This window comes from Chelonia mydas, chromosome 12 (assembly GCF_015237465.2).
Source record: "Chelonia mydas isolate rCheMyd1 chromosome 12, rCheMyd1.pri.v2, whole genome shotgun sequence".
Classification (NCBI taxonomy): Eukaryota; Metazoa; Chordata; order Testudines; family Cheloniidae; genus Chelonia; species Chelonia mydas.
In genome coordinates, this window is record NC_051252.2 from 9,873,759 (window position 1) to 9,901,227 (window position 27,469).

Here is a 27,469-nt window from a genome sequence, read left to right on the forward strand (position 1 = left end):
GCCCATTGAACAGACAGCAAATGATGACTTTTGGGCACTAATTACCTGGGCTGGATTTGAACTGGTGACCTAAAGGTGAAAGACTTTAGGCCCGTTGAGATTAATGGCATTAAAAATGTTATCTGTATATCTCAAATCCTCCAAAACTGTAAATCATGAAAAATAGGCCACTTTCCTATCCCTGGTCCTCTCCACCCCAAGCCTCTACTTCCTCATTATACTGCCTTGTTGCATCTTGTCTTAATTAGGAGCCTAAACTCTTTAGGGCCAGATTTTTAAAGGTACTTGGGCACCTAGAGGTGCCCAATGGGAGTCAGGCATTGCCTAATTTTGAAAAATTCCAACGAGGCATCTATCTGCATTTTTAGGTGTCTAAATACCTTTTAAAAATCTAGCCCTTCCTGTTACTATGCATTGATAGAGCACCCAGCATAATGGAGCCCTAATGTCATTGGAGCTGGTTGCTGCTACTGTATACAATTAGTTAATATCCTATTCTCAACTTCCTGAACTCTCCAAATGCCCCTGCCAACAAAACTCCACTAAGTACAAAGATTTACTGTTGGAAAATATAGCACTCTAAAACAGAAGAAAATGTCTAAACAACAACAAAAAGTGATTCACTGCCGAATCCTGCCCATCTGATTTTTGGGAGCAATTAATGGGCCTGATTCTCCATTGCCTTGCACTATGTACTGATGTAAATGACTACACAATGTAGGTATTAAATGTTAGGCAGTGCAGAACTAGATCCGCTGGCTTCATATTGACAATACATATGGTGAGCTGGGTACGCATATAGTTTCTGCAGTGCAGTTGTTGAAGTTAGAAGCTTGTGGTATGACTGCCTTACAAGATGCACTGTTCATGAAATACTTAGGTTACATAACAGGCTGAAAGAGACAGAGAAATGGTATTTTGTGTTGTCATATTGTTATCCTGAGTATTAAAGTAGTACAAATTACAACCAGAATACTACATGCATTTTCAATGCTTAATTTCTGTCATAGCACAATTAGTACCAATTATTCTACTTCAAGTCTAATAGCAAATATATGCCTCTAGGATTATTTAATGTAACAAACTAGTACTATTGGCACTGGATCAAGGAGAATTGTAATTCAGGGTACACTATTTATTATAGTAAATCTCATATCTAGTAGGATTTGCAGGATCAGACCCTCAGACTGAAAATACCAACACTGCTGTAAATCCAATAATATTTTTTAAAACCTTTTAAACTGAAAGCGTCCCTTGACAATTTTCTTCTTTGCAGCACTTCCACCGTTTTAGATTTTAGAATTTCTTATCAACAGTTCAAGTTCCCTCTAGGGATCCTTGGAACATTCACAAATGCCTGCACTTGGAACTAATGATGTCATTTGTCACAGTCTATTGTCAAGGCAACAAAATCCATAAATGTGTATGAAAATGGACACACTCAAAAACGAGGGAGGGGGAACTTCTTTGAAGTTTGAGCTAGATGTATCACCTAAGGAGGACATTGATCTGCATCAACAAGAGCAAACCAGACCTGCTTCTACAGGACAGCAACATTATTCTTGGCAAGGGATGATGCTGTGTGACAATCTCAATTCCAACTAGAAGGGGCCAGAAAATGGAAACACGAATGTTCAGTCTGTAGCCACATTCGTACTAACCATCTACTAACCCGGGGCTGTTACAGGCTCTTATGTCATTGTATCTGTTTTGTCCCTAGTTATAGGGCCACAGGATCCCATTCTTGCATTTTGTTCAGTGTATCTTACTGAGCTGAGAACTAATACCCCTATTTCAACTATTGCACCCGCAATATCTCAGCTGCCGTCTTTAGAACCACAAGACGATTCTGGGGCTAATCGGTAATAAATTAGCAGTGACATCTTGGAGGAATTGGAGAGGATCAGAAAACTAGGGTATTTAAGACTTGACAGGTACTCTTAAACCAAATCCCTCCTATCTCATCAGGTTATTGATTTTGTTCAGGTATTTTTATTTAAGGACCAGATGAAATCTGTACAATTTTATTTCTCCAAGTTTTGCTCTGTCACAAGGTTTCATATGCCTATAAACTTTCATCAGCGAAGCCATGGAAAGGAATAATGTTCTGTGATGATTAATCCACTTTCATACAGCAATTGTTACTATTCATGGCTGAGAAGTACAGCCTAGCCCCTCTCATTGAATGGTTTTTTATCTCATAGCGAACGGTTTAAAATATAATAGATTTCCATCAGAGTCATACTACATTGGCCTGACATTAAAGACAGCCTTATAATAAAGTTCCTGATAACTGAGAATTCAATGTACTGATGTTAGAAGTGTGATAACTCTCTAGTACTAGGGTACAACTGACTTGCTGCAAATGGCCCTAAAACATGGGATGACCAAGGAACTTGCGAATGTAAGATGGATTAATGGTATAACTTTCAACAAAGAGTTAGAGCTAGATTTTCACGGGAGCAAACAAACTATTCTACAATTTCACAGTTTGTAAAGAAAGTTGGCATGTCTAAAAATATTCAGTTAATATTTTTTTCCTTAAAACCTTCCAGACTCTTTACAGGCAAAATTGGTAAATATCAAGATTTAGTACTTAAAAATACAAAACCTACATTTTCGGTCTAAAGTACATTACCTAACAAAGATCTGTGACTTTTTAAATTAAAACATTCCCCTGCAAAGTTGTAAACACAAATACTGCAGCATTGTTCTAATTTAATGCATGAGAACCAAAAAGTGAGACTGACTATAAATAGAAAATGAAAGTGATCAACTTAATTTCAACTTCCATTTCAAAAGTGCAAAATAGTAAACTTCATAGCTAGCAAAAGTAAAAGATTTTAAATGCTTTTAATAATTTTAATTGTTAGCAACACATCTAAGAACAGCTTTTACCTTGATAGCATCCCCTTTAACAATGGTTAAGTTTCAATAATTTAAACCCCTATGCAAACATGCCTACAAAAACTCAACCACTGTAACCCAGCTTCACAAGTATAAAAATAGATTGTCAACCAAGTAACATCTGACACTTGGATAGAATGCACATACTATATTGTACAATTGCTACATAGTGTATAAAAAGATTATTCTAGCTCATTCATTGACTGAAATGATCATGTTTACAAGCCAGGAAGCTTCTTTTATTTAAGATTTGGAGCAAAGCTACACAAGCATGTAAATAACTGAATTCTGATTTGGCTGTATCTGAGTTCAGCTAAAATTGATTTACCTCTGAGCCAATAAAGTATAGGGAAATTTTTGCTTTACTAATAAACTCCGGTCAATAAATCTTGACTTTCATTTCTAGAATGCTGATTCATAATTCCAGATGCCAGCTCAGAGTGTCTGCCAACTTCATGTTCTGTTCTTCAGATACCTTTCTGCTCAACTTCAGGGTTCATTTGAGATTGGAGATGCAATAATTAAATTGACCATGAGCATCTAATCCAAAGCTGAGCATGGTAGGTTATTCATCTCCTGACAATCCTGGCTGCCAAGTGGTAGCACAAATGAGACCAGACTAGGCAATGCAGGGGCAGTCAATATTTTGAATTTTTTCATTTGAACATCTATCTACCCAAACCAGATTAATTAACCTCTTCAGTGGTGATCAGGAGTATATTGATCTCATCAGCCATTTCAAAAGAAAAGCACATTCAAAGACATGATATGAGAGGATAGTCTTTATTTTGGACTGTACTGGAGGTATCTTTTTCTTTGACATAACTGGTACACCCAGCTTCCTTTGAAGGGATAGATTCCCTATGGACACTAATATCTCCACTAAGCAAATGGGCATGAACAGTGACTACGAATCCATAAACCTGCTGGACCTAAACTTTAGATCCCAATCTGAACACTTGAATTTATCTCTAACCTAGCTGACTAAAAGCACAGTATAAACCAATATGCACAATAGAGAACATTTTAAGAGACTCGTGGTGATCATGATTCTTCCCACCCCTTGTCTTACTGGTTCACACTCTGAGGATCCTAGTGGATCCATCTCTTTGTATGCCCATGTAGTAGTGGTAGCTCAGACACTGACCTTTCCTCTCAGATGTAGCCCTCTCCATGCCTTTTGCCATCTCCAGGCTGCACTGCTATAATGTGTTCTATTTAGGGTACCATTTGAAGTCATTTGGATGCTTCAGCAAGAGCAGTTTGCAATTACCTGCCTATTTAGTGGGGCACGCGCGCACACACACACACACACACACCTGTGCTTTACACCCTGTCCTGGCTTCCAAGCTGCTTCTTGGTGGTGGTAGCTAGTATCTATAAAGCTGGCTGTCTTAGACGACCCCTCTCCCTATACTCTTCAGAGCAGTTGCTGTTCTGGCAAAGCTTGTGTTGTTTGGGCCCAGGGTTAAACTCCTTTGAGCAAGCAGTAGGACATCACTAGTAGACAGCCTTTGGTTCTGGAATTTGCTCTCTCCTACAGTCCACCAGAGTCCAAGTTCACGTACTTTTGGAACATAATGCTAGACTTTTTTTACTTGGAATATTTCTTACTTTTAGAACATATTTTGGAAGGGATCCCGCATTAACTGGCACTAGTGGTAGAAGCTGGGATGGATTTTTTGATTTGTGCCAATTGCTGGTAATAATTGTTTTTTAATTTCTGTGGTACGCCCAGCTAGTATAGTGATGAGCCAGTTAAAATAAATTCACATCTATTTATGTAACTGCCTATACACACTGTGCAAATCTATACAAACACATACAGTTCATGCCATTAAACACAACATTTACTGTACCATGTTTGACTTTATCCTAGTGTGTGAGATATTCTTTACTCCTAATTCCACTGTAAATTTAACATCTATTGGTAGTAAATGTCTATTTTTAATGGTGCCCTCTGCCCTCCATATAAGGAATAACTTCCAAAAAATAAGTTAAAAGAATATTAAAGTTGCAAATTCAAGTCCTTAAAGTTAGTAAATGCCAGAATTAAAGTTGCCTTCGGAACATTAATTCAGCCCCCTTGTGCGTATGCATTATGATACAGTCTTCAATTACATAGTTATGTAAGATTTTTTCCACAGGTACCCCGTGATGATATGCCTGTTGATATATATTAGTAACTAGAAAGAAAGGGTATATAGGTGCCATAGTGACAATAAAAATGCATAGTAGATAAGAGCCACCTTTCTGATTCTTCTAGACTTTGGTGGAGATTGTCAAAGGCACAAATGATAGAACTGCCCTTTGTGCCTTAGAAATCTCCCCTTTAATGAACAGGTATCTCTTAAACATTGGGTTTGCCCACTCAGATTAACAATCTTTACTCCCATTTTTAAAAGTTTTTATAGCAGTTTATTCTTATTAAATGTGATTGCAAAAGCCATATACAATGGCAGATCACTGCTCTAAAGCAGTTAGACGTGACATTACAACAACTTACTAGCTCACTGTGATGCTACGTATTCAAGAGGAAGGGAAAAAGCTTGATTTACCAGATGAGCAGTTGTCAAAGTTGAGGTCTCCACAGATCACATCAAAAGCCACCAGCTCCTCTGGATTGGCTGTGCTGGAGGAGGAGGTAGATTTTCGGAAATCAGCCAGCCAATCTTGAAGCAGATCAAGTTGCTCACATCGAACAGTAGTGTCTCCTATGGGAAGCATGAAGTAAAAAAGCCTGAGTACAAGGGAATGTGCTTAAAACAATATTTAACTTTACAGATAGATACTCTGAATGCTGCATGCCTCTCGTGCAGTTAACGAACACTGTTAGGGACGTAAAGCAAAATACGCAGGAGGGAGATAAAAAGAATAAAAGCATAACCCACTCCAACCCCTCCTACCCACCCTCTCCCCAAACAAGCCCATGTATTTCATCTTTTCCCCTACTGCAGGGTGTATATTTAAACAATTTGGGGAAAGGAATATCTTACTATTTGTATGTAAAGTGGCTGGTATTGTTTTGGACAGTATGAATAAAATTCACCCTCTGTGCAGAGACCCTTCACAAAGCCTATACACTGTGTAAGTCCTTGACATAAGGTTGAAGTGGGACTTAAATGGTTTGTAGACCTTCTGCTGGCTCTCTGCAAAGGGGTGAATTACACTCTCTTTAAATGTAGTTTTTATATGTAATTTGTATAATATTAAGGTTGCAAAGTAAAGCAAGTTAAGAAGTTCCAGAATTAAGGTTGTATACGCATTATGATACAGTCTTTAATTACATGATTGCAAACTATTTTGTCCACAGGACCTCCACTCCATTCAGTTCTCAGAATGGATGGTCATTTTATACTCATTGTTTGATATGAAGCTATAGGCTTGCTAACCATTCAAACCATTCATAGACTACAGAATTATTAGTTTCCCCAGGGGCTTTACTATGGCATGCACCACTGTAAACACCATGGATGAAGAAGAGCTATTTAAGCTATATGACAGTGTTGGCACAAGAGCAAATGGGTATGAACTGGCCAGGAATAAATTTTTGCTGGAAATTAGAAGGTTTCTAAACATCATAGTGAGGTTCTGGAACAGCCTTCCAACTGGAGTAGTGGGCGCAAACAACCTAATTAATTTACCCTAATTGTGAGCTTGTCATAAATGTAAAGGGAAGGCTAACCACCTTTAAATCCCTCCTGGCCAGAGGAAAAACCCTTTCACCTGTAAAGGGTTAAGAAGCTAAGATAACCTCGCTGGCACCTGACCAAAATGACCAATGAGGAGACAAGAAACTTTCAAAGCTGGGGATGGGGGGAACAAAGGGTCCTCTCTGTCTGTGTGATGCTTTTGCCGGGACCAGAGCAGGAATGCAGGTCAGAACTCCTGTAAAGAGTTAGTAAGTAATCTAGCTAGATATGCGTTAGATTCTGTTTTGTTTAAATGGCTGATAAAATAAGTTGTGCTGAATGGGATGTATATTCCTGTTTTTGTGTCTTTTTGTAACTTAAGGTTTTGCCTAGAGGGATTCTCTGTGTTTTGAATCTGATTACCCTGTAAGGTATTTACCATCCTGATTTTACAGAGGTGATTCTTTTACTTTTTCTTTAATTAAAATTCTTCTTTTAAGAACCTGATTGCTTTTTCATTGTTCTTAAGATCCAAGGGTTTGGGTCTGTGTTCACCTATGCAAATTGGTGAGGATTTTTATCAAGCCTTCCCCAGGAAAGGGGGTGTAGTGCAAGGGGAGATATTGGCGGGGGGGGGGAGGGGGAGACGTTTCCAAGTGGGCACTTCCCCTGTTATTTTTATTAGACACTTTGGTGGTGGCAGCATAAAGGTTCAAGGACAAAAGGTAAAACAGTTTGTACCTTGGGGAAATTTTAACCTAAGCTGGTAAGAATAAGCTTAGGGAGTCTTTCATGCAGGTCCCCACATCTGTACCCTAGAGTTCAGAGTGGGGAAGGAACCTTGACAGAGCTCATCTCTGAAAATTGAATGAAAATTAATAAAATGTTACAATAACCTATAATAACAAATGTTGGTGGGAAAAGATGCAAAAAAGAGACAGAGACAGACTGTATCAGTCCAAACAAAAACACCTACTTATGTAATGCAAGGACTGTGTTACGAGCACGCCACATAAACAAGAACAATGCAAGACCAGAAATCAATTAATCAAAATTGGTGTCAGAAATTAGGCCTGCTGGTGGACAAAATAGTGGGAGGATGGACTATTCTGCCCTTCACTCCCTTTCAGTGTCCTTAAAATAAAAGAAGCTTTGAGATCAAAGTTGTTACAGAGGAAGTGAAGGGGGACAACTGCTGACTAAAAGAAGGGGAAAGAGCAAGCTTCACTATCATGGCTGCCACCGTCATTTATCCTTGAGATCCACTGTACCATCAGTGGGCCTTCGTAGTCCTGATCCCAAGAGCTGTCCTTACCAGACCGATCTAACAGAGGAACTCGGATGACATTGCCACCTCCACCAGTTCTGGCTGAATCCTTACTGCCACCAGGAATGTGAGACTTTGTCACCCCAATCCAATGTGTCTTTTTTCTTCCCCACCTTTTTTCTTCTATTTCCTATGCTTCTCCTTTTGTCTTCTAACAAGAGTCTGGCTTAGCTGGCCAAGACTGCATATTTTGCAACATTACTGTAAGCCTGTGAGCAGAGGCAGATAAAAGCAATCCCCTAAACAGCCTGATGCTTGAATAAATTTGCCAGTTCTTGGAGTGGTTGAAAAGCTTGTATGCTGTGCCCATGTTTTTCCAGCAGTGAAGTTGCAATTGAGAGTAAACACCAGAGAAAGAACCTGCATTTTCTTTCTTTCTTCTGCTTTTGTGTGTGTGTGTGTCTTGTTTTGCTTTCTAGGAAACAGGATCGGACTTTAACAACAATGGTAGCTCCAGCCTCTCTCAATTAACTTCTTCTCCCCCCCCCCCCCAAAAGAATACCCTCTAAAGACTAACTCCAGAGAAAAGGAAAGGGAACAAAGGATGTTGTTAAAATGAAAGCCTTACTTAATATGTTACATTTCAAATGCTTTAACTGTTTTTCTTCATTTTCTGTATCTTTAATAAAAGGTTTAAAAGGATTTTTAATTGTTTGCCATAGTATTTAGCAGGCTGAGGTCTCTGTATATCAAACTTTGTTTAAAATCATTTAATGTTGAACAGCTACAGGATCATATTAACACCTTTGACTCTGTGGGCCCATATATTCCATTTAAATTAATACAACAGATCATCATCTCCTTTTTCCTATGCCAAGGTTGTGTAGGGCCAATCTTATGAGCAGATTCCATGCAAGTCTGTTTTAAACCAGCATTTGAGCCTGTTGGGGGTTGCTAGGATGGCTTTATATACTGTATTGTACCACTGTCTTCTTGGACATCTCTGGACTCTCTCATTTTCATAGACAACACTTTTGGGCAGTTTTAAGATGAAGCTTGATAAATTTATGAAAAGGATTGTATGACACGGTTCCCTGCAATAGCAAGGGTCTGCATGAGATGATCCAGGAAGTCCCTTTCAGTCCTATTTAGCATCTGCGTGTTACACAGACACTGACGGATTTAGCTTCACAACTCCTCTTTCAAGGGCAACTAAAGCACAGACCTTCATGTGAAAAAATGGGTACCCAATTCGAGAGCCCTGGGGCCTGATTTTTCAGATAATTTATCATTTTCTAGAACCAGCCCTGTGCTGCCAATAATACTCCATCCATTCAGGACATCATTGAAGAATGACGTTCCTCTGGGAAAAAACTGGTGGATCCAAACACCTGAACACTCAAAGAAGAAGAAACAAAATGTATGCAAAAAGAAGTGCTTGTGGCACCTTAGAGACTAACCAATTTACTTGAGCGTAAGCTTTCGTGAGCTACAGCTCACTTCATCGGATGCAACCGATGAAGTGAGCTGTAGCTCATGAAAGCTTATGCTCAAATAAATTGGTTAGTCTCTAAGGTGCCACAAGTACTCCTTTTCTTTTTAAGGTAGCTTTAGAGTCTTTCGGTGTTCGCAGAGACTCCTCCATGCCATCTGCAAATAGCTGGACTCATCAAAAAAAGGTCCTGTACTGTACTCTGGACCTCTTTCAGAAATTCAGAGAGTTGGAGCCAGGAGGCTCTTTTCATTCCCACCGCTGAAGCAATCGAACAGGTGGAGGTATCAGCGGCTCAGAGGAGGCTTGTGGGGTTGTCCTGGGAAGTAGCTGGCCCTCTGCAATAACTGCCTGGAACTGTTCCCTGTATTCTGTCAGTAGATGGTCCACAAAAGAGGTCGGTTTGGTGTAATTCACATGGTGGTTGTTTGCCATCAAAGCCTGATAACTGGCAATTCTAAACTTTCTCCCCAGTATGTCCCTACACTTGTGGTCTTTGTCATGAGGCATTGTCTTAGCATGGTGCTAACTACCATGTTCATTCACTGAGTCAACTATCAAAGAGTAGGTGATGGATAAGAATATAAACATTTCCTTTCCTAGGACATAATACTACTTGTCTACTCTTTTGTATGTAGGCAGAATAGAAGCTGGGGTGTGCCAGATGGTCTTCACTGGGTTCAGAAGAGCCTCATTAACAGGCAAGGCTCTGCAGGTTGAGGAGGGTGAATGGATGATGCCAAACAGTTTATGATGAGGCTCTGTCACCTCCATGAAGGTCATCTGTAGCATCTGCAGCCCTCCTAACCAGATCCTGGAAATGTTTAAAATCATTTGCCAGGGATGGAGGAGGAGGAGGCATAAGTGCTTCATCTGGCGATGAAAAGGAAATGTTAGCCATAGGAGAAATCCCTTCATCAGCTCTAGCCTCCTGTTCTTCAAAGGATTCCCCTGGAGGATCAGGCCCCCTGGAGGGAATAGGTGATGCTAGATGCCTCTGTCTATGACGGGTGGAACTTGATGCTCTGGAAAACTGTTGGTGATAAGCTGCCCCGGGGTCCCAATATGGACATGGAGGAGGTGCATAAGACATAGGAGGAGCCACCCAAGGGCGCTCATACTAGTGAGGCATTGGAGGTAATCATGGGCCACGAACAGTTGCAGCTTCAGCAGAGGCTTCTAGGAAAGGGCTTCTGTTGGAGTTAGGAGGAGAGCCCTGAGCCGACATTTGAGAGAACGAGGCAAGGGCTTCATCAGAATCCTCTTCCTCAAGTTCACTCTGGAATGGTGGCGTGCCTGGAGAATTGTGAGGTGAAACAGCTAGTATCGGGCGAAGTTCAGGCAATCTGGATGTTCTCAGTACTGACAGCACATTGGAGCCGAGGAGCAGAGAGCCGGGCATCTCAGATACAGCCAGGTCCCAGGGAAAACAGAACTCCTGAGGCTGAAGTCTCTGCTGAGGTAGTTGTGACCAAGGACACTAAAGGTACCCAGGCTTTGGGCTCTCGGAGGGAAGAGCAGTTGTTGATGGTACTGAAGATCTCGTGAGCTCCAAGGGAAGCATGGTCAGAGGAAGCACAGGAAAAGCTCTTCTTGCTGTCTCAGTCTGATAATGGTACTGATGGTCTCTCTGGGCCTGTGGCTTTGCTGCCTTGCAGTCTAGCTGTGCCGTGGGTTCTGAGGAACTGTGAGCCTCAACAGTACCTGACTGAAGAGCTAGTGGTGCCGTGGTAGCTGAGAAAACCAATGACCTCTGCTTTTTAGAGGTAGGTTCTCTACCTGGCAAGCCAGGGGCATGTTCTTTCAAAGGCTTATGAGAGGAGTCCTGTGTCATCTTCTTAGATGCCTTGGAAGTGTGGGGTTCCGAGGCAGCAGACTTGCTTGGGGACCAACATACAGGGGACGGGGATTGTTCCTTGGCCTGGGTCAGAGGCTGGATGTAGAGAGGTCTCCATCATAAGGAGATGAAACTTCCTCTCTCTTTTTTTCTGAGTCTTGATTTCCGTGCCAGACAAAAGTTGCACTTTTGAGCAATGTGCAATTCCCTGGGGAAATGGATACAGCAGGAGTGCCCACTGCTGACCGGGATCACCTCCCAGCACAACAGACAGTGCCTGAAGCCAGGAGAACCGGGCATTACCTCCCAGTAAGTAGTAGTAACTATCAAACATCTAAATACCATATAGAAAAAAGAAAATAATTTTTTAAAGAAAAAATCTATATCAAAAGTATTTACTAATTATGGAAAACTACCACTGCAACTAATATCAGTAAGACCGAGAAACTGATTGTGGAAATCTCAATAGGACAACTGCCAGAGCTCCAGCAGTACTGAGGGCAGTTCACCCATGCAGTGATATATAACAATGGCACTTAAGACTGACTAACACGCATGCACGGGCCAAACAGACACTGCTATGAGAAATCTCTGATCAAAGGTGCAGGGGTTGCTAGCGCACCTAAAGTGGTGCACTCATAGGGACACTCCTTGAAGAAGCCCCATTCCCCACATCTGAGAGATTAAGGTTAACTGATCCGCAGAGGCCAGCCCCACCAAGAATTTCTTCAGGAATGCAGGAAGTCCAAAGCTGCACAACAGCTACTCTACACTGTGCATCTAGCAGCAGGGGGACTATTGGTGGTGCCCAGTCCTACCAGACCTGAGCAATCAATAGCTTCTGATGCAAAACTAATGACAACTAAGAGTGGAGAAGTCCTGCCAGAATACAGAGTACCCAGCCAAGTAGTCATTCCACAAACCACTCACTTACTGTTCACTAAACGAAATTGTCCCAGCAAATCTCAGAATAGGGTTGCTGGACTGTAACTAAAAACTGTAATTTCTTTGCCCCCAGGCATGCAATTCTCAGTAACTGTTCAGACTCAGACTCTCTGTGTTCTGATTGGCTAACATCAGTACTTAACCAGAGTACAGAGATTTGCACTAATTGCTCTACAGTTATGTCTCTACAACTGATTTAGAAAAAGACAAAATCCTCTGTTTTAACTGGTTCCTGCATTCAACATTTTCAAGCTCTTGCCACCAAGAAAGATGCTTCCTAATCCCTTCAACTCCACCATTTTCAAGGAAGAACATGGTGGGAAACACCAAAGAGCAACGAAAACCAAACTGTCAAACCACAGAAAGAGAAATTTTTTAAAAACCCTCTGGGTTCTCTCTTCCACTTCCTCCAGGTTAGCGAGTCCCTTTTGCCCAGAATGAATGGCTTGTTTGTGTTTCACAGCTTCTCCTTTCCATTCATTTTTGAAAAGCAATGGGTGAGTTCCTGGCCCCAGTGAAGTCACTGGCAAAGCTCCCATTGATTAATATAAAGCTAGGGAGGAGGGCCTTGGTTATCTGTAGGGAGAAACTATGCTGTTTTTAAGAAGGAAATAAGGTGGTAAAAACATAGGAGTTGGTGAAGCCTGGCGACAAGTGGGGAACGAAAGAAAAGTGAAATGTGGATTTTAATTTTTTTGTTTTTAATAAAACTTATCCCTTACCAACTTCGCTTATCTTGATATTTGTATTTTTCTTTCATTTAAAATATGAATATTTACTTACAAATTGTAATTCAATAATAATAGTTTTGGAGTACTGTCTGTTCACTGGGTAACGACCATATCCTGTGCTAAAACTCCTCAGCCTGCATCCTTGAAGATTTAAATGGTTTTTTTGGTTGATTTGTTTTTGCTGTCAACATGTCAACCTCAGAGTTCATTCAGGACTATTGTTACCTTGTAAACAGGAAGCATCTTCAAACAAATTAATAATACAATTTGGAGATCCACTTGTCCACATGCATAGTGACATGCAAACTCCTCCGGGACCATTAACAACTGAAGTGTTAGTTGTACTTCACTGAAAAAAAATGATCCTTACATTTGCAATAAGGTCTCTGACTTCAGCCAAGCCAGAAGATGATTACCCCACCTTCCAAACAATAATACCTGGCATTTCTAAAGCAGTTTTTATCAGTGAATAGCAGAACATTTTGCAGGCATGAAAGAACTAATCAAGCTTCATAATCCCCCTGTGAGGTAGGTAGGTAAGAAGTTCAAGCCTCATTAAAGGAGCACTCCATCTACCACTGAAATGCAGCTACTTCTGGAATGATTCTAAGCAGCAATTTAATAACAGAAACACTACAAAACAGGTCCAGGACAGTAAATTAAAAAAAAAAAATCTATATCCAGTTCCATTTTAATGAAAAGGGTGAATTTTAGGTATAAAAAGATATATAACTGCTTACAACAGAATTTGGCCAGGACATCTCTTGCAGTAAGTGCTATAGTATCTTTAATAGCCATAAGGGCTCAGATCCCTCCATTTTACATCTTATCCAAACATCAAAGCTGTTGTGTGCAAGTTTATATATCCTAGAAGGGGGTCCAAATTACCCTGAGCAGTATCTTATTATTTGAATTAAATGGTAACCTTTTAAAATGTTTGTCTTTTTAATAGATGCCACACTTATTCTTTTTCTATCATTACTCTTTTTTAAAAAGGTGAAATGTTTTGAATCAAGTCATTAACACATTTAACAGAAAACAGCTGTGCCAAACTGTTAGGAGTTTGTTTTCCATTTCATTACATAAACTAATATGACTAACTGAAGGACATGTAGGCTCTTAAATGTAATTCTGTTGTCTTTGATATAGCTTGACAGATAAGCCTGAAAATATGAAGCAAACATACGAAAGTAGAACTACGAAGGGTACTTCTTATTTTTAAAGGGAGAAGCTCGGACTCTGAGAAGTGAACATGTTTTTCTCCATTCTGTTTGTTTGTCCTCTAATCTTTTATGGAATCTGATAGCACTGGTGTCAAAACCTAGCTGAGAGAGTGGGTTATTGGGTGGTGAAAAGGGACCAGAGCTAAATGGAAGCTAAGAATCTAAATCAGGACTCAGAACAACTGCAACCCTAGGCTCCAGAAAATGAATGCTCAGAGCAAGATGTTACCAGAATACAGAGATAAAAATAGAAAACTGAAGAAGAATCTTACATTATTAAAATGGAGCTGAAAAGTCATGTCTCTTTTTAAAGCTATTCAGTCTCTTCAATTTACTATAGTGATTGCCACTTCTGTTCCAGACTGTCTCACTGTTGCTGAAACACTGACCAAACAAAATGTGTGCTACTTGTCCTTGACTAGGTTAATGTGAACATGCTCTGACCTGGAGCATAGGTTCAAGGTTCCATCCATTTATAATAAATCTATGTTTTGCATAAGGCCATATCTGCAGTAGTCTTAGTGCAGCCCAAAAGGGATGCAGTGTTCTTCCCATCTACTTCAAGCACAATTATAGCCACATTAAGTAAAATACAGCTCATTGTGGGCATACACAGCTCCTGCTAACTTGGGGTCTGATCCTATGTGTTGAGTAAGGGTTTGCAGGATTGTCCTTTATTTTATTATTGCAACTACTATAAATTCTAACCTGAACAGGACATTTTTGGTTTTAGAGATAGGGCAGCTAATTCTCACAGCTTATTTTCCAAACCTGAATTGCTGATATTGCAAAATATATTATGAACTTTTACAAATCAAATCCTTAGAATCCAGTTAGTGTAATAAATGAAACCACCTTTGAACAAATAACTTATTTTGCTAAGGAACACTGACTTACCCTTCAGTAACTGATTCTCTGAGATGTTGTAGGCAGTGAAACCAGCTGTAGGGGTCAGTGCTCCTCGTGGGCACAAGACTGAATTATTCTGAACCACAGTGTTCATTGGGGCCATTCATATACCCTTTACCTCCTTGTGCTCTTGTATGAAGGCACAAAGGGTGGAGTGGCTGCAACTCTCTGTTTCCTCATAATTCAAAGTCTGCACTAGCCAAGAACTATGAAAAGCAGGGACAGAGGGCAGGCCACTGGATCCACACTGACTACAGCACCTTGAAGAACCACAGTAACTTATTTTTTTTCTTCTAGTATGTGTCAGTTTGGATCTCACTAGATGGTGGGAAAGAGGTGTTTCGCTGCATCAGTCAAATCACAATTGCAGAACGGCTCTCTCAAACTCAGCATCAGCTCTAGCTGCCATGCCAAGGGCAAAAAGGTCAGTGAGTTGCTCCATGTTGCAGATCATGTGTCTAAAGCAGGCGGAAGGCGCTGTCTGTGCCCCCGGGGAGTATGCCTTGACGTTTAGAGGGAGCAACTGTCTGGCAGCAGGTGGAATTACACTGCATGATCCACTTAGATTCTCTGTCACAAGAGGCCTGGCCTTTGGATGAGACTGACATGGCTACCAAGAGATGGGGAGACAACATAGGTCTCGCTGTAGCTGTATAGGCTAACTACAACATCTCAACATTTAGGTCCACCAATGGCTAGTAGCCAGGATGGACAGGGATGGTGTCTGTAGCCGCTGTTTGCCAGAAGCTGGAAATTGGCGACAGGAGATGGATCACTTCATGATTATCTGTTCTGTTCACTCCCTCTGGGGCACCTGCCATTGGCCACTGTGGGAAGACAAGATACTGGGCTAGATAGACCCAGTATGAGGTGGATCCCAGTAAGCCCAACAGGGAAACAGTGGTATGTTGAATGGATATGTATGGCTTATCTGATTCCGTACCATTCCTGATGTGACAATGGCTGAGCCCTGTAACAAGAGCCAGCTGCCTTTTCTAGGATATCTCCATGGATCTAACAGGAGAGGGTTCTCCACTTTGAGAAAAGTGACAATGTGTGCTCTGGTAGTGAAAAGGAATACATCTCCTCTATGGACAACACTAAGGCATATGGTGCTCTCTGTACCAAGGTCTACACTGACATTGGAAGGTGTCCAGCACCAAAGCCACTTTCAGTTTTTTCAGGAGCATCTCAGGTGGCCTTGGTTCAGCTGTTGACATCAAAGGATGTGTTGCCAGTACCATGGTCTGTGCTGGGGAGCTTTCACTCTGTGCTGTTCTGGTAGGCTGCTCTTTACCACTGGGTTTTATGCCATGAGGGGCTTAGTGATTTTCTTCCCAGAAAGTGTGTGGTCTGTCCCCGTAGAAAGACATTGAGTTCACCTGGAGTCTCTGCTCCTGTGCTCAGGATGGCCTCTCTTCATACCAGAGGCATTGGTTTCTGCATCAGTGCTGGTATCAGTATGAGCACTGGGTCTTTTCTGGGCATTTTGTTTTCTATGCTGGTCTGAGGTGTGGCATGTTTGTTCATTGGGGCACTCAAGAGGGTCTGTTTATCTGGTATCTGAGTTTTGCCGTCTCCTCCCAAATCTTCAGAGATTGCTTTAGTAGATGAAACTTCAACTGTGCATACTCAATGAGAATGACTAGCATACCAAGCACCTCTCCAGTATATGGGTCTCTCCTAAACAGAAGAGGCATCTGCTGTATCCATTTTACAGGGGAATTATCCTTTGCAAGAAGAGCAGGGCTTAAAGTCCGCAGGTGTCGAATCTGCCATGTTCAGGTGCTCTGTACCGACTGGGAGCATACAAGTCAGTCTACATTCAACATTCATTCCAGATGGTAGACATTTTTTGGTTAGCTGATAAGTCCAAAAACATCTGGAAAAAAATTCTTTCAATCCAAAACAATGTTTTATTTAAATTTCAAGCTTTTCTACCTCTAATTAAAAAATAAAAGGTAATTTTGAAATTAAATGTCATTTTGAATTGAAGTTGGAACATTTTATTTTGAAAATGTCAAACATTGAAATGGTTTTTCAACTGAAACAATTAGCCAATATTCACAAATTCTTTAAATAATTTGGTTATCCAAATCTGAATTGTTTGAAGAAAAAAAAAAGTCAGAATTTTACCCGGCTCTACCAGATGGCTTGATTTTGTTTGTGGTGGTTCTTTATCAATGGATCAGAAAAGTTCTGAACGTTTCAAATAATTTCAGAAAGACTCAGTGGGTGGTAAAGGTTAGTTCGTCAGACCGCTACCAGGTTCTGTCTCGCTGTACAGAAAGAGCTTAAGGAGACGCAGGGCACATGCACAGCCCCAACACATACTGCTATTCAAGACTTTGGTCTCATGTACATAAGAGGCATATGTACCTACAGTGGGATCCACAATGATATACATACACTAAGAAGAGCTGAGAAATCTACTGATAAATAACATCTTCCCCATTCTTTTTTCAAAAGAGTTCAAAAACATATACAATTCGTAGTCTCCGAGCCACTGCTGGGCTTTTTATTGTATTTTATATAGTCTGTTTTACATGATGTAGGAAAGTATTTCATGAAACAATGCATATAACATAGCAAGCACTATATATGGTAGTAGCTGAAGAAATGGAAAATGTTTTTAAAATAGGACCAGTAATATTTTCTAAACAGAGCATAAACTTATTAACAATTTATGTTGGAGATGGCAAGCAAAAATCAGGCAGAGAATCTGGGCTTCTTCCAACTTTTTGATTTCTACTTGAACTGCTCTGTGTGACGATGGATCGGCTTCACTTAGCATGGTTTTTCAGGGTGCAGGAAGTTATTCTATTTATAAACTTTTATTATGATGATTTTCTGGTGCGTTAGAATGAGTCTCAGAAAACACTGTTCCTTTGGATTCTGGGAAATATCTTTATAGAAGCAAAAAGAAAAGGAGTACTTGTGGCACCTTAGAGACTAACCAGTTTATTTGAGCATGAGCTTTCATGAGCTACAGCTCACTTCATCGGATGCATAGCATATCGTGGAAACTGCAGAAGACATTATATACACACAGAGACCATGAAACAAAACTTCCTCCCACCCCACTCTCCTGCTGGTAACAGCTTATCTAAAGTGATCATCAAGTAGGGCCATTTCCAGCACAAATCCAGGTTTTCTCACCCTTACCCCCCCCCCCCCACACACATACAAACTCACTCTCCTGCTGGTAATAGCCCATCCCTCTTTGAAACCTCTCTTTATAATGCGCATGATAATCAAGGTGGGTCATTTCCAGCACTAATCCAGGTTTTCTCACCCCCCCCCACACCCCCCTCCAAAAACCACACACACAAACTCACTCTCCTGCTGGCAATAGCTCATCCACACTGACCACTCTCCTTACAATGTGCACAGCAATCAAGGTGGGCCATTTCCAGCATAAATCCAAGGGTGAGAAAACCTGGATTTGTGCTGGAAATGGCCCTACTTGATGATCACTTTAGATAAGCTGTTACCAGCAGGAGAGTGGGGTGGGAGGAAGTTTTGTTTCATGGTCTCTGTGTGTATATAATGTCTTCTGCAGTTTCCACGATATGCTATGCATCCGATGAAGTGAGCTGTAGCTCACGAAAGCTCATGCTCAAATAAACTGGTTAGTCTCTAAGGTGCCACAAGTACTCCTTTTCTTTTTACGAATACAGACTAACACGGCTGTTACTCTGAAACCTGTCTTTATAGAAGCAGGTCAGAAACTTGGTATTTCAAAGTTTTTGTTTTTATCCCCAAGTTTTGGGATGAGAAATTCAAAATTTTTCATGGACTGGAGAATTCAGAAAAAATTTCATTTGGGAATCAAAATATTTTGTGTAGACTTGGTTTGACAGTAATCTGTGTCCTCCCTGAGCTGCCAAATTCAGGAGTCTCATGCCCCCAGTTTTCCATAGGGGTCTGCTGTCTTCATGCTGCTATTGTCCTCTACAGGCCAGGAACATTAATGTGTCTGCCTGATCAGAAATGTGTTTTGATTTGGGTTAATCTGACCCTAACTAAATATTTTCTTTAGATTTTCCCAACAGAAAACTGAAATAATTTCCATTTTCCCATGAGAATGTTGCAATTTTGCGAAAATTGTATTTTGTGTCTCAAACATTTTGATGGAAAATTCCTGACCAATTATGGTACTGTCATCAACAACTTTATTTTATTCTTCTTCTTGGTGCAGCAGTGTGAGTTGCAGCGTAATATATAAAAATGGTGACAGTTTTGGATCACCAACGGGTGCTTCAGAAAAGAAATGGTTTATTTCTCCATTGTACCTAATGCCTGGGAGTTACTTTGATAATTATCGGCCTGATCCTGCATGGTGCTGAGCACCCTTGATTTTTAAGCCAACTGAATGTAGCGGGTACTCAGCGCTGCACAGGTTCAGGTCCCAACATACCATCACTAAAATCTTTACTGGTGTGCAACTTTGTTTGTGTTTCAAGAAGTGGCTGAAGAATCTATGATGTGTATGGCTTTTACAGATATCTTACTCTCTCTTTCCATTCCCTTGCTACTTGCATGACATTGTTACAAATGCAGAATGGGGAAAGATGTACTGCTCTTGCACTTGATTAGAGAAACTTCTGGCACAGAACTAGAAACACAATGAGAACAACACTCAGAAAAGAAAATCCAGACAATACCTGCCAGAGCTTGCAAATGAGTGCAAGAAATGTATCCCACAATTCTTTGGTCCTGAGGTGTATTTCCCACTTGCACCTAAGAGAAAGGAAGAAAGAAGGCTGTTAATGAACATGTCACTACTATGGTCAAGGCCCTCTGTCTTGTGCAGCATATAAGATTTCAGTTGTTCAACAGAAGCTCTTGAGTTACACCCCTGAAAATACTCCTTCCCGCTCTCATCCAATACCACTTAAAGCACTTACATGGATCTGAGAGAGGCAAAAACCACAGGAGATTTTGCCTTAATAGAAGTCCTACTTTCCCTGTCTGTTCACTGCCTAACTTCTCTGTCCACTGCTACTTCAAACTGCAAAGCATTCCCTGTTACTCTCTCTTGCCCATCCACATCTCACTGGTTATCTGCCTGCAAACAACTTCCCAGCCCCAATCCTCCCAGCCCCTTCTGGCGGGTGCAGGATTAAAGCCCCACTCAGAAGCACCATGAGACTAATTAGCAGTCTCCACACACACAAAAATCTAGACATTTACAGAAAACTGGAATTCAGAAAAAGGGAAGGAGGCTTTGAAAAACAAAATTATACACTATGTTTTCCCATTATTTTCTCTATTTTTGTTGTTGGGGGAGAGGGAATAAGGGTGTTGGAGAATTTTGCTTTGTGTTTCAATTAGACATTTACATTTTCCTCCTGCAGATTTTCACAACAGCAGCCTCTGTACCTGTCAAACAGAGCAGGGAAAACGTAATTTTTTCCTTGCTCTTCTAGATTCCCCCCCAACTAGGGCATTCCACACCCTCTAAAACACAGCTAGGGGATTCTTCCTTACAAGTGTTTACTTCCCCGGTAAATGTAGAGGGGGTTTCGGAAGCCCATTTTGCTACAGTGTAATGTACTCCGTCTCTCCCCCACACATGTTAGACTGTAGATCTGTAAGACAAACCTGTTGGAGGACACACAGGCACTAGAACTAAGTTGTGCTTTAGTCTTTTCATCTTATTTAACACTAGATCTGCCTCAGCCTTATTCAGCCACCAAATAATAGTGGTGAATAAAGAAGGATAATAAAGAGAAGATTTAAAAATATATTAGGAACATAAAGAATTCTGACAATGTTATTGGTCAATTACTAGATGGAAATGCTAGAATTATCAGTAATAATGCAGAACAGGCAGAAGTGCTCAATAAATATTTCTGTTCTGTATTTGGGGAAAGACAGATGACATAGTCTCCTCAGATGGTGATAACATACTTTCCATTCCACTGGTACCTTGGGAGGATGTTAAACATCAGCTACAAAAGATAGACATTTTTAAATCAGGATGTCGAGGTAACCTGCATCCAAGAGTTTCAAAAGAGTTGGATGAGGAGCTTGCTGGACCATTAATGCTGATTTCCAATAATTCTTGATGCACTGGAGAAGTTCCAGAAGACTGCAAGAAAGCTAATGTTGTGCTAATTTTTTAAAAAGGGAAAATGGAATGAGCCAGCTAAATATAGGCCTGCCAGCCTGTCCTTGATCACAAGCAAGATAATGGAGAGGCTGTTACAAGACTCGATTAATAAAGAACTAAAGGAGAATAACATAATTAATGCTAAACAACATAAGTTTATGGAAAATAAATCCTGTCAAATTAATTTGATATCTTTTTTTCATGAGATTACAAGTTTGGTTGTAAAAGTAATAGTGTTGATATAATATACTTAAGACATCTGCAAGGTACTGAATTGGTACCGCATGACAATTTGATTAAAAACTAGAATGATGTAAAATGAACATGGCACACACAAATGGATTAAGAACTGGGAATCAGCCTCAAGTGGATGTGTTTCCAGTGGGTTCCCAAAGGACCAGTTCTTAGCCATACATTATTTAACAATTTTATCAGTGATCTGGAAGAAAATATAAAATCACAGATAAAGTTTGCAAATGACACAAAAATTGGGGGAGTGGTAAATGAACAGGACAGGTCATTTATTCAGAGTGATCTGGATCACGTGGTAAACTGCGTGCAAGCAAATAATATGAGTTTTTAAATATGGCTAAATTTAGGAACAAAAAACGTAGGCCATACTCACAGGATGGGGGACTGTATCACGGGAAGCAGTGACTCTGAAAAACATTTGAGGGGTAGATAATCAGCTGAACATGAGCAGCCAGTGAGACTGTTACTGGAAGAGACAATGCGATCCTGGGATGCATAAACAGGGGAATCTCTAGTAGGAGTAGAGAAGTTATTTTACCTCTGTATTTGGCACTGGTGTGACCACTGCTCGAATACTGTGTCCCGGTCTGGTACCCACAATTCAAGAATGATATTGATAAATTGGAGAGGGTTCAGAAAAGAGCCATGAGAATGATTAAAGGATTAGAAAACCTGCCTTGCAGTGATAGCCTCAAAAACCTCAGTCTATTTAGCGTAAAAAGGAGAAGGTTAAGGGGTTTTGATTACAGTCTGTAAGTGCCTACGTGGGGAAAACTATTTAATAATGGCCTCTTCCATCTAGCAGGAAAAGGTATAATGAGAGACAGTGGCTGGAACCTGAAGCTAGACAAATTCAGACTGGCAAAAAGGTGTACATTTTTAACTGTGAAAGTAATTAACCATGGAAACAATCCATCAGGGTTCATGGTGGATTCTCCATCACTGACCATTTTAAAATCAAGATTGGATGTTTTTCTAAAAGACCTGCTCTAGGTATTATTTTGGGGGAATTCTATCGCCTATGTTGTACAGGAGACCAGACTAGATGATCATAATAATCCCTTCTGGCCTTAGAATCTATGAAGTAAGGAACTTCCCCATGCTTTATATGATCTGTGTAAGGGTCAGGCAGATTTGCAGTTGCTGCCTTCATTGAAGCACAAGGTCTGGTCATTGGCTAGTTCTTGTGGGAGCCCTGGACCCTCAATGAGTGTAGATGGAGTCATGGCTTGTTCCCCCAAAGTACTGGCCAGCTGTACCCAAAGATGGGGAAGTATGCTAAGCTCCTTAAAAGAGTACAGTAATGTGGACACTCCTCCTAAGAGTCTGAGAACTTCTCCCCATAGGGTGGTGCACCTCTGTAAAACCCCAGTGACGGCATGTGGTCAGCAGACATAACTTAGCTCTTAATGGGGAAATAGTCACCAATGACAAGACTAAAATGAAACCTACCAGCTATGCTTTATAGACTGAGGGCACAGATACTGCATGCACATCAAACCAACCCTCTACCAGATTTCTAAAGAGCAAAATTCTGAGGAAGGTCCGCTTGCATAGAACTTATGACAGAGCACAATAACACAAGAAAACATCATGAAAATCACTTGATAGACACAGACTTCAGATGGATTTTTTTTTTTAAACTGAATAAGGGTGGAGCATGTGTACAGAATATGTTCTGGCCCCATTGAAGTCAATGCCAAAACTCCCACTGACTTAAATGAGATCAGGATTTGGCTCTAGATGGATGGAACAGAGAAGCTGCTGCAGGTGCTTGATTTTCCTACTCAGGATTTAAAACAGTACGGTAATACAGTATGTCTATCAAAGAAAATGCCTGGAAGGGAAAGTTTTATCTGAGCCTCAAAAAAAAACAAACAAACCCATAGCTTTGCTGATGACTCCTGTATCACTGGACTTGATGAAGCCGCCGTAAATTTCATCTGACAACCTTAAATAAAAATGTAACCTAGTTTTAAGATGGGTAGAGTTTTGTCCATTTGTTTGGATTTTCAGGTTCTCCAACTGTCCGAGAAATATCCTATTAATTTTACAGGCTTTGCAGGCAGTGAATTTACAGGTCATTTATGCTTGATAATTTCCTGTCAATGTTCATTATTTTTCCATCTGGAAAAAGAAAGCACATAATAAAAATCTTACATTGCTCTGGCCCTAGCTTTCTCACTCATCTTTTAGCCAGTTTTCCAACTGGACTTTTGGAGCTCATTAGAGTAGTTAACTGTGTATGAATGGTAAAGATCATTTCCAGCTAAGTGATGCTTTTCTATAGAGATGCTATGCTGAACCTATAGGTGGCTCTATGGAAAGTGTCTATTAAAGGCATTTTACTATAATAGTATATAAATTCCTATAGAAACTACTCTCATTGCCCTTGATGGATTACACTTGCACAGCGGTAGAGAAATTCAGTGTTCAGACTTTACTTTGTGTTCTTCACTGAAGTGGAAGGGGAACAAGGACAGGGGAGATTTGGAATTAACTCAGCTTTACTCCAAAGCCAATAGATCCTTGCAGACCCACAGGGATATTGGGGAATCCTGGCTGGATGCCACTGACTCTTGCAGGAGTCTTGCTGCGGATGTTTCTGCAGGCTGCCTCATTACATACACACCATTTTCCACATGCACATTAAATGAGTCTCTTATGCAGTAGGTGCAGCACCAGTACAACATTGTGGGATTGTTTTACTTTAAAAACAACAAGCCCCTATCCTATAACACAAACCAGGGCGCAATATATATTTTTCAAGCCATCTACCTGCAGCCAAGTGAAATGAGATTTTTCACTCGACTACCAAAAAGGACATCTATACCTCTAGAGTTTCTGGCAAATTATACATTTCTCCCACATCTGAGGAGAGACAACCCTCCCACTCCACTCTGCAAAGGGAAAAACAGCAGTTGCAAAACTGTTCTTTATTATGGCAAGAGTGTACACTTTACACCTCGGTGTCTAAAACTGTCTGAACCATTTTCACTTTCAGGCTCTGACCAAACGTGGAAAGTTTCAGTCTCAAAGGTCAGTCTGAGTAAGTTTTATAGCCAGCTGAAAAGGCCCGTTAGAATGGAATCACTTATGCCACATTACCTTTTAATTGATCTGAGAAGCACAGCTACGATGTATGTATGTACATGTAATTGTATTTACATTATATATCAAATTTATTTTTATACACATATCTCACACAGACACACGAAGTATATGTATATGTGTGAATATAATATATATGTGTGTGAATAATATGTGTGTGAACAGAAATGGAAGGGACCTCTCTAAATGTTTTTGAAGTTTCCAAAAACATAGTACCAAGTAACAGCCAAAAAGTTAACATGGCCAATATTTCCATGGAAAGTATCAATGTTCGAGTGCTTGCTGAATAGCCCATTCCCCAAACCTAAAATTCTGCCATTTTGTAACAGGGAGCTGATTTTTCTGTTTCACTGAGTGGCACCATTACCCTAAACTACTGGGCAGGGTCCCTGTAAGCAGTCATGATGGAAGAAAAGATCTGTGGTTACAATGTGAAAACAAAATCCTTGCAACCTCTAGCCCGGTACAGAAAAAAAAAACAAAAAACAAAAACACAAAAATAAACTAAATAATAAGTAAAATTTGATTACATATCTATTTGTTATTCTGTAAATGAAAAAGCACTGAAGTATGGACAGCCATAATATTACTAACCCTATAATTCTGTACGTAAGCAGTGCATTGTTTTGCTGAATACTGTGACTCCCCTGAGAGTGCTCCATTTTAATGGCTATATTATATTGTGAGAACGCTATCTGGACAGCTCTGCAGGCAGGACAGTGGGAAAACAACCCAGAGCATTCACTGTCCCTGCAACACACATCTTGGTGTGTTAGTTTAGCTTTGGAAGGAGTTTCCACCTTCACAGAACTCAGTCATATGGTCAGTATTTGACCAGCAGATTGCTCAAGTCTGGGACAAGAAATAAGTGTATGTTTCTGGTTCTTGCTGCCAAACACAGAAGGTGCTCTCTAATCCACTTTTGTACAGAAAATAGCAATTATACTAGGGCAACCCAATTCAAAATCACTCAAATAGGAATTCACTTTACCCGAACTGCATTGTTGGTGCTAGAAGGTCAGTGCCATAACAGATAATCTAGAAGACTGTCCCATGAGGCATTATCCTAGACAGTGTTTTCCAAAAATGTCAGATAGTCCACAGGCTGAAGTTCACATAAATCCTGTTTACTGGCACCCAGGGCCCAATCTTCCCACCTTTCCTTTGAAAATACTGTAGTGTATTCAGTGGGACTACCAGTAAAATGAGATACACTGACTGTGCATAAGGATGGGGATGTGGGACCCCAAGAGCCTAGATTACAAAACAAAATAGTAGGGTCTGCACAGTGTGATTGCAGACCACATCCAAAAGCACCACAATTAGAGTCAGTGGACTATTCACATAGTAAGGGATGCAGCATTTACGCAATAGTTTTTAAAGTGCTTTGGCATGTTTCAGGTTTAAGGGTCATAAGTGTCAAATATGACCACTATCACAAAGAAATATCCTGGGTACGCTCACTAAAACAAATGTTTGGTATTAATAATCTCAGGAATGGCCTTTCAGTCTCCTTTTCTGCCTTGTTACAGAGAATATTTTATACCACATATGAACTTAAAGGAAAAATCTTGCTCTGATCAATGCAAGAGTAAGAACCCCAAATTAGGCAGTTCTGGAAAACTATATCACAGGCTGTGCTATGGCTGGGTCTAATACAGCCACACAGGGCAATCTGGGAGAGGAAGACCCTTAACTCTAGTTGCATTAGAACTGCTCAGATTGTGATTCCAGGTGTGGGGATGAGACCAGGGTTCCATTTCTGATGCTCCCCACCGTGAAGCTGGCAAGACATGAGACGGGAGCATGCTGTGTTCTACAGGCCTGTAACAGATTACTTCTGCCTCAGCACCAGCTCAGAGGACCACAGGAACTGCATTGCAGAAGGGTGCCTGAGGTACACAGTGCCTCTCAGGGCTACACTCCTGTGGTGGTGCCATTTTCACACCAACCCTTGCTCTGGAATGTACCTAAAGGCAAAACCTAGCTTAAAATGCATAATTTATTGTCACCTGCCATTGCATCCTTCTATTGAGTTTCCTGTTATAATGGCATGGGATTGTGAAGAAGTGCCTAAAACAGCTTCCCATGCAAATTCAAAATCCCATTGCAGTATCAGGCTCAATATTGCTCATGTGGACATTTCTGAAGTGTATCTGTATGAGATATAGACTCTTTCTCAAACTGTATCTACTAAGGAAAATTCCAATAAACTAATATTAAAATATGCCTTTAAAGCTTCCAAACCATTTTCGGTTAGATAAACCACAGCAAGAGGAGCTAATTTATAATGGCCATACATAGCATCCTGCTAAACTCTGACGTTATCTAAAGCTGAATTAAAATTGAGAGAATGTGTATGTGATTGAATAAAGTGACCTGCTTATATAATTATACATTGACAAATGCAAAATTAGTACCTCTCTCAGTATTATACTGCAACATACAAAACATGTTCCAGTTCATAGTACATCTGCAAAGGTAAAACAAGATATAAATGCACACCCACTAATCAAACATTAAGACAGGTATGGAAAGATCCAAGGACAGATTCTGATCTCTGTTACACCGTTGGAAATCTGAAGCTTGTTAGTTACTCAGCTAGTAAGGCTCTGAAAAGATCTTTTTATTTCAAAAAGGGTTTAGGAGGCAATTCTATTAGGAAACAAGCATAAGTCTCTGTTGCTCCTTGTTTACATTGGATCTCCACTTGTGAACTATAAAATCAGTGAACAGCTCTGGTACTCTTTCATTTTGATTCACAGGAGACTGAAATCAATAAAAAGCCCTAGAAAGGGGATTCCTTCTTTTCCTACACTACTCCCCCAAAATACCCTAGCACTGACTCTGGGCCTAATAGAATAAGACACTCATTCCCTAGTGACTTACCTCTTTCCTTCCCATAAATGAAATCAAGCCAATAAAGCTTGTGACAAAACAGATACTCATTATCAGCAACAAAAAATCCACAATGCTTGCTAACAGCAACAGTTATTTGAGTGCCAGAGCTAAGGGAGCCACTTTTATTTCATCACATGACTGGTC

At 40.4% G+C, this 27,469-nt stretch overlaps 1 protein-coding gene across 4 annotated transcripts in view; it reads right to left on the reverse strand.

Moving 5' to 3' along the window:
* SMPD3 (sphingomyelin phosphodiesterase 3) overlaps positions 1-27,469 on the reverse strand; it is a 248,517-nt gene that overhangs the window by 22,527 nt on the left and 198,521 nt on the right. For all 4 annotated transcript variants that reach the window (XM_043526543.1, XM_007053979.4, XM_043526542.1 and 1 more), the window contains 2 exons: positions 19,611-19,686; positions 5,466-5,621 (listed from right to left, as the gene is read on the reverse strand). In XM_043526543.1, the coding sequence (XP_043382478.1) occupies positions 5,466-5,621; positions 19,611-19,686 (232 nt within the window). The remainder of the gene's footprint in view (positions 1-5,465; positions 5,622-19,610; positions 19,687-27,469) is intronic.